The 11,878-nt window shown below is 44.3% G+C and overlaps 1 protein-coding gene across 2 annotated transcripts in view; it reads left to right on the top strand.

Moving 5' to 3' along the window:
- nagk (N-acetylglucosamine kinase) overlaps window positions 1-10,910 on the top strand; it is a 30,779-nt gene extending 19,869 nt beyond the window's left edge. For both annotated transcript variants that reach the window (XM_072577835.1, XM_072577844.1), the window contains 3 exons: window positions 1,891-1,988; window positions 7,219-7,297; window positions 8,308-10,910. In XM_072577835.1, the coding sequence (XP_072433936.1) occupies window positions 1,891-1,988; window positions 7,219-7,297; window positions 8,308-8,501 (371 nt within the window). In that variant the 3' untranslated portion in view covers window positions 8,502-10,910. The remainder of the gene's footprint in view (window positions 1-1,890; window positions 1,989-7,218; window positions 7,298-8,307) is intronic.
- Window positions 10,911-11,878: the final 968 nt, after the last annotated feature.

The raw sequence follows: 11,878 nt of genomic DNA on the forward strand, positions 1-11,878 counted from the left end.
GGCGCGAAAGGTAAAATCAAACACACAAAGATTGGTGGAGTAGCAGAAAGCATAAGGAACTGTCAGAGAATACAGGAGGATATAGATAGACTGGAGAGTTGGGTGGAAAAGTGGCAGATGGTTTTGAATCCTGACAAATGTGAGGTGATGCATTTAGACAAGACTAATTCTAGAGCAAATTATACAATGAGCGGAAGAGCCTTGGGAAATGTTGATGGGCAGAGAGATCTGGGAGTGCAGGTCTGTTGTACCCTGAAGGTTGCTGCACAGGTGGATAGAGTGTCAAGAAGGCATATAGTATGCTTGCCTTCATTGGACGGGGTGTTGAGTATAAGAGCTGGCAAGTCATGTTAAAATTGTACAAGACATTGGTTCGGCCGCATTTAAAATACAATATCCAGTTCTGGTCGCCACATTACCAAAAGGATGTGGATGCCTTGGAGAGGGTGCAGAGAAGGTTTACGAGGATGTTGCCTGGTATGGAAGGTGCTAGCTATGAAGAGAGGTTGAGTAGGTTAGGTTAGGTTTATTTTCATTAGAAAAAAGGAGATTGAGGGGGAACCTGATTGAGGTTTACAAAATCATGAAGGGTATAGACAGGGTGGATAGAGACATGCTTTTTCTGAGGGTGAAGGATTCAATAACGAGAGGTCACGCTTTCAAGATGAGAGGTGGAAAGTTTAAGGGGGATACATGTGGCAAGTACTTCACACAGAGGGGGGTGGGTGTTTGGAACACATTGCCAGCAGTGGTGATCGAGACGGGCACGGTAGATTCATTTAAGATGCATCCGGACGGATGCATGAGTAGGTGGGGAGCAGAGGGATACAGATGCTTAGGAATTGGGCGACAGGTTTAGACAGTACATTTGGATCGGCTCGGGCTTAAAAGGCAGAAGGGCCTGTTCCTGGGCTGTAAATTTTCTTTGTTCTTGCATGATAGAAGTCAGAGAGACAGTTCCAGCCTTGACATGATTCTGGGTCCAACAACATTTCCGCTACTGCTAAAAACAAAAACAAACTAACGGAAAGCTGAGCTGGGAGAACAGGCCACATTCTTTCATTGTACAAGTGATTTTCTTTTTAAAAACTTGATAGCTTTCTGTATGAGGCAGTATCCTGATGAAGGGCTTTTGCCCGAAACATTGATTTTACTGCTCCTCGGCTGCTGCCTGAACTGCTGTGCTCTTCCAGCATCACTAATCCAGAATCTGGTTTCCAGCATCTGCAGTCATTGTTTTTATCTATGAGGCAGTATCTGTTAGCTATACACAAACTGGGCGTAAAACCCTTCAACCTCCAGACTTTCAGAGTCTGTGTGGTTTATGACTTCTCTGGGAAAAAAAAACCTTGTTAAAGGAGCAGCTTTGTCTCTCATTTAACACTTGATTTCAGTCTCAACTCTTCACGCAGTGGGGCTAAGATTCAAGATCTCTATATTCCAGTCTAGTAGCACAATCACTGGGTTAGAGTCGTTTTGGAAAAGCACAGCAGGTCAGGCAGCACCCAAGGAGCAGGAAAATTAATGTTTTGAGATGAAGGGCTTTTGCACAAAACATCGATTTTCCTGCTCCTTGGATGCTGCCTGACCTGCTTTGCTTTTCCAGCACCACTCTGATCTAGACTTTGATTTGTACCATCTGCAGTCCTCACTTTTGCCTTGCATAATCGCTAAGCTATCCAACTCCCATTCTCAAAATATACAACATGATAGGATAACTGGTGACCTGATATTGAACAAGCTAAAGTGGCTGAATGTCCTGGGCCTGTTCTTAGGTTTCCTGTGTTCCTATGTTCCTTTATTTACTTGCAGGGGCAATTTTGATGGATGGGGGTGAATGGGGAGAAGAAAACTCCTTCACAAATGATCATTTAAAACTTTTATTTTCAGCGGCACGAGCTGGAGACCATCTTTCTTGTCACATCTTCAGAAGAGGGGGTCAAGAGCTTGCCCGGCACGTTGTGGCTGTTCTGCCGCATGTGCACAAGGTAAAAAGGAAATGTAACCATCGTGTGTAGGTTTGTATCCAAAGATGGGCTTTTGAGCCAGTAACATCTTCCGCCTTGATACTTCACCATTCAGGGGAAACGTCTTTACCAGGGGAATGTGGAACTCATTGCCACAGCAAGTGATTGATGTAATTAAAAGGAGACTCATTAAGTGTACGAGAGAAAAGGGAATATCCTGATTGAGTTGGATGGGGAAAGACTTGAATGGAACTTTCAGTGGCATGGACTGGTTGGATTATTTTTGTGCTGTGAGTTCTCCATTTCACCAAACTCCAAAGCATAGCATGCGTGCACAAATAGAAATATGACAATGACTAGATTTAGGGATGTTGGCTTGGGGGATAAATCTTGTCTAGACCTGTTTCTCTGTGGCAGTGAGGTATTTGACATCCATCCAAGAGCGATAGACAGTCTCATTTTAACATCTTATCCAAAGGAAAGCAGCTCTGTCAGTGCAGTCCTCTCTCCCAGGTCCACAATGGGAAGCAAGCCGAGATTGTGCACTCCGTTCTCTGGGGTGGGAATTGAACATGACTTTTGGACCTGAGCAAGACTGCCTCCCACCAGCCCCCAGCAGATATGGTGACATCATGGGGCTGAAAAGTGTTTGAACTTTGCATCTGCTGCGGTTTACGTCTATGCCCAACTAGTCCCATCCCTCGGGTGCCCGTACTCATAGGAAGGAATATATAGGCCTTCAATAGAATGGACAGAAAAGGAAACCTCTCCCAGTGGAAATAACAAAAAAAGGGGTTCCACAGATTAATGGTTTGATTCTAGGTTGATTGAAAGTTATTGACCACTTCACTTGAGGGTCCTAAAAAAAAAAGGATATGGTAACCATTAGGTTTTAAGATGTAGGAGGAAAATAGGCCATTCTGCCCATCGAGTCCACTTTGCTATTCAATAGCATTGTGCTTGATTTGAGCTATACTTCCCTACCTTTCCCTGTAACCCTTGATTCCCTTCCTGATTAAAAGTCTGTCTAATCATGGTAGATAGGTTTTTTTAAATATTTCTAAGGTTAAAAGTCCCATCAGATTAAAAATAGCAAATGTCACACTTCAGTTCAAGACCAATAAGAGATAGAAAACAGGGTCAGTTAGATTAACATAGAGCAAACACAAATCACTTTATTAAAGACTAGAATCATGTTATTAATGAGGAGGTTATCGTAGAGCTTTTAGAACATTGTAAGGAATTTAGGCAGAGCCAGCTTGGATCCTTTTGAGTAATTTAATATACTTTGAGGCAGCAACAAGTCATATAGGTGCAGGAACCTCTAGATGTGATGTACTTGGAATGTTAAAGACTTCTTGGGTGGGCACCACATCAAGATTACCGGACAGAGTAAGAGGTTGTGCTGTAGGAGGTGACGTACTAACAAGGACAGAGCATTGGTTAGTTAATAGGAAATGGAGATAGGTGTAAATGAGTAATGTTTTCGTTGGCAATCTGTAACTGGTATGGTGCCACAGGGATTAGTGCTGGGGTCTTGTTCCTAATATTGGTGCTAGCAAGGAGAGTAATTTGTGAAGAGGGCATAAGGATTCTGCAGTGACACAGACAGGTCGAGTGATTGGCCAAAGATTTTGTAGGTGGAGCATAATGTAGTAAAACATCAGCTCATCCTCTTTGGCAGGAAGAATAGAAAGTCAGGATATTATTTAACACTGTCCTGTCAGTGCACTGGAAAAGGAAGCCCATACCGCAGACAGCAACATTCTCCACCCATTATTGCTGCTTCTCACTCGCTACCCTGTTCTCCAAGCCCCTTGTCACTTCACTCACCTTGCTGCTTCACTCAGGGAATGGATCAGTGAGGACCCTGTGGTAGGCACTGGGTCAGAGAGAAAGAGTCTGCAGCGAGGGAGTGGAGTGGAGTCGGGAACAGGACAGGGGACAGGACAGATGCCGGAGAGTAGAGCCAAGACCAGTGTGGTGCTGGAAAAGCACTGCAGGCCAGGCAGCACCCGAGGAGCAGGGGGCGTTCGCCCGATACGCCAATCACCGTGCTCCTCGGACGCTACCCGACCTGCTGTGCCTTTCCAGCACCACACTAATGCTGAGCTAAGCGACAAATGGTGCAGTGACCAAAAAGCATCCGAAATGTTGATTGTTAAGGTGAGCAACTACAGGCGGTATTGCTGGCACTACGTCTCTCACATTGCAGTGTATGGTTAATGTACCTTCTGCAGCTGCAGTGATGGTATGTTCAGCCATTGTTTAAATGGAGAAAGTTTGTTAAACTCTGGTACGGTGGGGTCTGGGTGCTCTGATGCATAAATCATAAGATACAGTAAGTAATTAAGATGGTAAATGGAATGGTGTTATTTATTCTGAAGGGGGGCTTTGGACCCAAAATGTTAACTCTGCTTTCTCTTCACAAATGCTGCCAGAACTGCTGAGTTTTTCCAACAATTTCTGATTTTGTTTGATTTCCAGCGACTGCAGCTCTTTGTTATTTTATTTATTGTATGGGGATTGGGATATGAAAGAAGGGAAGCTTTGACAGTTGTACAGGAAATTGATACAAGAACATCTGGAGTAGAGCATACAGGTTTGGCCTCCTTCCCTGGAGAAGGAGCCATTGTGTTAGAGAGTTCAGAGACAATTCACTCAACTGATTCCTTGAGATCAAGGGGTTATCTTATGATGAACAGTAGACAGTTTGAATAGGTCTAGCATAGTTTAGAAGACTGACGAGTGATCTTATTGAAACATAAAATATCCCAATAGGACTAGCTAGGGTGGATGCTGAGAGGATGGTTCCCTCTGTGGGAGGGTCCGGAATCAGGGTACCCAGTTCAAAAGTAAGTCTTTCCCATTTAAGATTGACATGAGAATCTTTTTACTCCCAGAGAGTCATTAGTCTGGAAAATTCTGTTCTCCAGAGAGCAGCGTAGGCTGGGTCATTGAATTTCTTTAAGGATGAGTTGTATAGGTTCTTGATTGAAGACCAGGAGCATCAAGGGTGACCAGGTAATTGGAAGTTTAGGTGATCAAGCAGACCAGCCCTGAATGATTCTTATCAAAGGTCAGTGCAGGCACAAAGGGCCAAATGGCCCACTCTTCCTAATTTATGTTACAGAGGTTGAAAAAGTAGTGAAACATACAAAAGGTTGACACTTGGCGCAACGTAAAGGCTGCAAAATCTGTTTGCACCTCAGTGCCCAGGAAGAGGCATGGAGTAAGTGGCTAGGGAGCGGAATTTGCGGCAAAGACCAAAAACAATGGGTTTGGTCTTCCTCTTACTTAATGCCACAGAAATTTCTGTCGGTCTGAACAGGGGTGCTGAACAAGGGGAGGTGCTGGCTTAGAGGTATTATCAGTAGACCATTAACCCAGTGACTCAGGTAATGTTCTGGGCGTGGGTTTTAACCCTGCCATAGCAAATGAGTTTAATTATTCTGGAATGAAGAATCTAATGATGACCATGAAACCAATGTCAGTTGTTGGAAAAACCCATCTGGTTCACTAATGTCCTTTTAAGGAAGGAAACTGCCATCCTTCCTTCATCTGGCTGACATGTGACTCCAAACCCACAGCAATGTGGTTGACCCTTGACTGCCCTCTGGGCAATTAAGGATGGGTAATGAATACTGACCTATCCAGAGGTGTCCTCATCCAATGGACATCTACATAAAACAAAAGCCACAGAGACTGTGGTGGTGAGGTCAGGCTGGGGACTGGCTCATGGGACCTCACAAGTCATGGGGACAGTTACTGAGCTGGAAGTTTAGAACTAGGGTGAGGTGGGGGAAGGGGAAATGAGGAAACTGTTGAAGTCCACATTGATGCCTTAGGGTTGAAGTGTTCCGAGGCGGAGGATGAGGCGTTCTTCCTCCAGGCGTCTGGTGGTGAGGGAACGGTCTTTGCGGAAGGCAGAAAGGGGTGGGGAGGGAAATATATCCCTGGTAGTGGGGTCTGTTTGGAGGTGGCGGAAATGTCGTTCCCTCTGCGACTACCTGGTCAGGTCCACGCCCCCAAACAACCCACCCTCTAATCCTGGCACTTTCCCCTGCCACCGCAGGAACTGTAAAACCTGCACCCACACCTCCTCCCTCACCTTTATCCAAGGCCCTAAAGGAGCCTTCCACATCCATCAAAGTTTTACTCGCACATCCACTAATATCATTTATTGTATCCGTCGCTCCCAATGCGGTCTCCTCTACGTTGGGGAGACTGGGCGCCTCCTAGCAGAGCGCTTTAGGGAACATCTCCGGGACACCCGCACCAATCAATCACACCGCCCCGTGGCCCAACATTTCAACTCCCCCTCCCACTCTGCCGAGGACATGGAGGTCCTGGGCCTCCTTCACCGCCACTCCCTCACCACCAGATGCCTGGAGGAAGAACGCCTCATCTTCCACCTCGGAACACTTCAACCCAAAGGCATCAATGTGGACTTCAACAGTTTCTGTTTTTCCCTTTCCCCACCTCACCCTAGTTCTAAACTTCCAGCTCAGTAACTGTCCCCATGACTTGTCTGGACTTGTCCTACCTGCCTATCTCCTTTTCCACCTATTCACTCCACCCTCTCCTCCTTGACCTATCACCTTCATCCCCTCCCCCACTCACCCATTGTACTCTATGCTACTTTCTCCCCACCCCCACCCTCCTCTAGCTTATCTCTCCACGCTTCAGGCTCACTGCCTTTATTCCTGATGAAGGGCTTTTGCCCGAAACGTCGATTTCGAAGCTACTTGGATGCTGCCTGAACTGCTGTGCTCTTCCAGTACCACTAATCCAGAATCTGGTTTCCAGCATCTGCAGTCATTGTTTTTACCTCATGGGACCTCAATCTGATATCACTGAGTAGATCATAGAATCCCTACAGTCCTACATCCCTACAAGTCCAGAGTAACCCACCCAGACCCATTCCCCTACCCTATTAACCTACGTTTCCTCTGACTAAAGTACCTAACCTACACATCTCTGAACACTTTGGGTAATTTTAGTGTAGCCAATTCACCTCACCTGCACATCTTTGGACTGTGGGAGGTTACCCACGCAGACATGGGGGGAGAATGTGCATACTCCACACAGTTACTTGAGGCTGATATCACTGAGGAGCACTCTGCAGATAAAGAATGAACTCTAAGAGGGAGACTCGCTGAGATGTTTGTGTTACACCTCTATTTCTGGCTTTGCATTTGGGAAGATTTGGGTTGATGGTTTGGTTTAATTGCTTTCCTTTGTGTTGCAGTCACTGCTTGATGGGAAGTTTGGTCTGCCTATAGTCTGTGTGGGATCTGTGTGGAACAGCTGGGACCTCCTGAAAAATGGTAAGTGGCAATGGGGACAGCCCCATGCGTGCTGGACAAGGCCTATCATGATCAATCCGTAGTGTAGTATGGTAATTGCTGACGGAGCCCCTGGTTCCCTACCTCATCAGCTGAACTCTGCTTTGATTGCCACGTAACAGTGTCTTGTAGCACATCCAGGTGTCATTCTGCCCATTGCCTGTGTACTGGATGAGTTCTGCTGTCCTACTCTTTATCCATAGCCCTGCAGTTTTATCCTGTTCAACTATTTATCCAGATCCCCTTAAAATTCTTCATGAAATCTATTCCAAATTTAGGTTGTGTATTCCAAATATTCAATAATCACTGATTTAAAGAAAAAGCAATTCTTATTCCTTGTGTTTCACTTAAATCTTTGGACTTTAATTACTATGATTGCAAATAGTTTCTTATTAACTTTGTCAAAATTCCTCAATTTTAATTAAGTGCAAAACAGCAGAGGTTGCAATCCTAAAGAAGGGTCACATCGGACCTGAAATGTTAACTGTTTCTCTCTCCATAGATACTGCCAGACCTACGAAGTTGCTCCAGTATTTCATTCACCTTTTATAAAACTGGGCATCTGATAAATCTCACAGGTCGGTGCAACATCGAGGGCCGTAGGGCCTGTACTGCACTGTAACGTTCTATGTTCTGTGTGAAGCCACCTCTGCTCCAGGGAGAAAAATTCCTTGTGCCTTAGTCTCAGCACATAACTGAAACTCCTTATTCCCCGGTATTAGTTTAATAAACTTCCTTTCAGACACATCTTCAAACCCATGTTCCCTTGGGTGGTGTAATCCGTGAATATGTATCTAAGGGAAGCAGGCTGTTTCTCCGGTGTCTGAGTCAGGTGACATCCACTAATAAAGAAAATGGTTGAAATGTTCACTGCCACATTGTTGTTTGTGGAACTTTGCTGTGTACAAATTGACATTAAAATAACTGCACTTTGGGATGTTTTGGAGTTGTGAAAGGTGCTATATAAATGCAAGTTCTTTCCTTTCTTCCAGGGTTTCTCGAAGTGTTAAAGGAAGTCAAGCAAAGGCCAATGGCCAAGAACCTATGCAAGTTTTCCATGATGAAGCTGAAATGTTCTTCAGCAGTGGGCGCAGCGAATCTTGGTGCCAGACACATCGGTTACGATTTACCGATGGACTATGCAAACAATGTAGATATCTTCTTTGAACACTGCTTCAAACTCTAGCGATAGCAAAGTAATCTGCTTTGACCACGGAGGTTGTGGTCTTGGAAACTAGAGATGGTGATATCATTCAACATGCCTTTTTATAAAATTTATTGATTTTTGCATATGTTCACAAATCAACCAAAAAAAAAATTAACTTGAGATTGAATTGCACTGTACACTTTTTGATTCGGAGAAGTCACTCCTCCTGTACTGTAAAATGTCTGAGTAGATTGCGAAGCCTTCCCAGCAAGGGTAGTATCTGTACAGTAATATCTCTTTCTCTCTGTTTTGTGCTGGCTCTTACACACTCAGTCAGCAGGATATCTGTACATGATTAGTTTGAGGCCATAGAGTCATAGTCATAGACATGTAGAGCACGAAAACAGACCCTTCACTCCAACCTGTCCATACCGATCAGATATCCCAACCCAATCTAGTCTCACCTGCCAGCACCCGGCCCATATCCCTCCAAACCCTTCCTATTCATACACCCATCCAAATGCGTCTTTAATGTTGTAATTGTACCAGCCTCTGGCAGTTCATTCCATACACGTACCACCCTCTGTGTGAAAAAGTTGACCTGTAAATCGCTTTTATATCTTTTCCCTCTCACCCTAAACCTATGCCCTCTAGTTCTAGACTCCCCCACCCCAGGGAAAAAACTTTTTCTCTTTACCCTATCCATGCCCCTCATAATTTTGTAAACCTCTAGAAGGTTACCCCTCCGACGCTCCAGGGAAAACAGCCCCAGCCTGTTCATCCTCTCCCTGTAGCTCAAATCCACCAACCCTGGCAATGTTCTTGTAAATCTTTTTTGAACCCTTTCAAGTTTGACAACATCTTTTCAATAGGAAGGAGACCAGAATTGCACACAATATTCCAACAGTGGCCTAACTAATGTCCTGTACAGCCGCAACATGACTTCCCAACTCCTTTCCTCAGTACTCTGACCAATAACAGAGAGCATACCAAATGCCGCCTTAATTATCCTAAATACCTGCGAGTCCACTTTCAAGGAGGTATGAGCCTGCACTCCAAGGTCTCTTTGTTCGGCAACACTCCCTCTGCATCAGAGGAGTTTGTGCTTTCTCTCTCGCACTCCCTTCCCACCCCTCCTCCTCTCTTTCCCTCTCTTCTCTTCTTTCCTTTCTCTTCCCCCCCACCCCCCCACCCCACCTGATACATGTGCACTTATTGTCTCAGTGCTGCTCTCTATTCACTGATTGGTGTCTGGATACAGTGGACATGGAGTAGATAACTCCATTAGTAGGGCAGATAAGGACCTGAAAGTGCAGCCTTAAAGTGATGGGGTGACCCTTTAAAATGAAGATAAACAACATGTTCTAGAATTTCAGGCCATCCTATCGTGTTTTCATTTTTTTTGTCAGAAACCAGTCCGTCTTGGTCTGGACCAATGCTTTTTCTTTGCTGCGATCATTTGGAAGACAGACCACATTTTAGTCTTTATTTTGAGAGGGTTTGAGCACAGAACTGAAGAGGTCTTGCTCCGTTTTTATAGAATTGGACCTGGAGTACTGTGTTCAGTTCTGCTCCCCTTATCTAAGATGCATACAGTATAGAGGCATTGCATTGGGGGTCGAATATGCTGTTTCCTGGGATGGTGAGTGTACTATGAAGTAAAATTGAGGAAATTGGGCCTACATTCACTGAAGGTTAAAAGACTGAGAGGTAATTTCTTCGCAACTTACCAATTTTCACAGCAGAACATGTTTCCCCTGGCTGTGGGGTCCATAATCAAGGCACAGTGCCAGAATAAAAGGACCAATATAATGAGAAACTTCTTCATTCATAGTGTCGTACATGTTTTGGAATTTTCTATTCCAGAAGTTTATGGAGGCTCAGTCATTGAGAATGTTCAAAACTGAGATTGATGTCATCACTACTTAAAGTCTATTAAGGGGATTTGAATTACGTGGAAATGTGATGTTGAGATGGATGGTCTAGAATGTCAGAGCAGGTTTGAGATGCTGAATGGCCTAACCATTGCTCTTATGTTCCTTTGCCATTTGTTATATAAATCGATTATTTAATTCTCCCAAACTCTATCCTAGGCTTTACCTTTTGTTGTTCTTTTCACCACCATCACCAACGCTCCCCAATCTACACACTCAATTGAATAAAATCCATCACATTTCTATCTCCCTTCCGATCTAAAGAAGTCCTATCTAGCTGGCAATGTTAAGACTCTTTCCACAGATACTATTTCCAGCATTTTGTTATTGTATTAGTTGAACCAGACTCACTTCAGTATGAGCTGGTTTTGGATTTATCCACACGAGAATTCCCATCAAGTGATGTCTAATACCATTGGCCTCTGATCTGCCCTGTCTGTCACATCAACACCACAGATGGAAGAGACTTTTCTTACGAAAAAATATTAAAAGATGGTTTTATATTTTCAACTAAGGAAGAGTGCTTTGAGCTGTAGAATCTTAAGTCTTAAACTTAAAGGCAGTTACAAAGAATGAAGCCAGGGCCAGCTGAAGTAGAATGTGAAAGTAAGTTAAAGTACAGACAAGTAGTGGCAGGCGTTTAAGGAGATGTTTTACTACGACCACTAGGACTCATAACAGCACACTAACCAACAGCCACTCAGATAACAACTCACTAGGACAAAGGACCTGATACCCACCATGAGCAAAACCAACTTAGTGTACAAAATCCCATGCAAGGACTACACAAAACACTACATAGGACAAACAGGAAGACAGCTAACGATCTGTATCCATGAACACCAACTAGCCACGAAACGACATGACCAGCTATCCTGAGTAGCCACACACTCAGATGACAAGCAACATGAGTTCGACTGGGACAACACTACTATTATAGTTCAAGCCAAACAGAGAACAGCCAGGGAATTCCTAGAGGCATGGCACTCATCCACAGATTCTATCAACAAGTACATTGACCTGGACCCAATATACCGGCCACTGCAGCGGACAGCTGGAACTGACAACCAGAAGCGGCAGATTCAAACCACTATAAATGCCGGAGGAAACATCACAGAAGCGCTTCACAGGAGGCTCCCAAGCACTGAGGATGTCACCTCGACAGGGGATGAAACGTCTGCAACACAAAATTCCCAGCTCGGCGAACAGAACCACAACAGATGTTTTGTAACACAGATAAATTCTGTTGAGAGACTGTACAAGTAGTATGAACCATCAGAGCCTAAGAAAAGAAGTCGATTGAATCAGATAAAATGTGCAATCCTGTAGAGAGAGATAAATTAGCATGAATAGACTAAGTATAAAAATAAACAGCAAGGGTCTTTGGCAAGTATATAAAAAGGAAGAGAGTAGCTAAAGTAAACTGGTCACTTTGAGGATAAAATGGGAATGAATGAGAAAGCAAATGGGAGAGATTTTGAA

Source organism: Chiloscyllium punctatum, chromosome 1 (assembly GCF_047496795.1).
Source record: "Chiloscyllium punctatum isolate Juve2018m chromosome 1, sChiPun1.3, whole genome shotgun sequence".
NCBI classification, from domain to species: domain Eukaryota; kingdom Metazoa; phylum Chordata; class Chondrichthyes; order Orectolobiformes; family Hemiscylliidae; genus Chiloscyllium; species Chiloscyllium punctatum.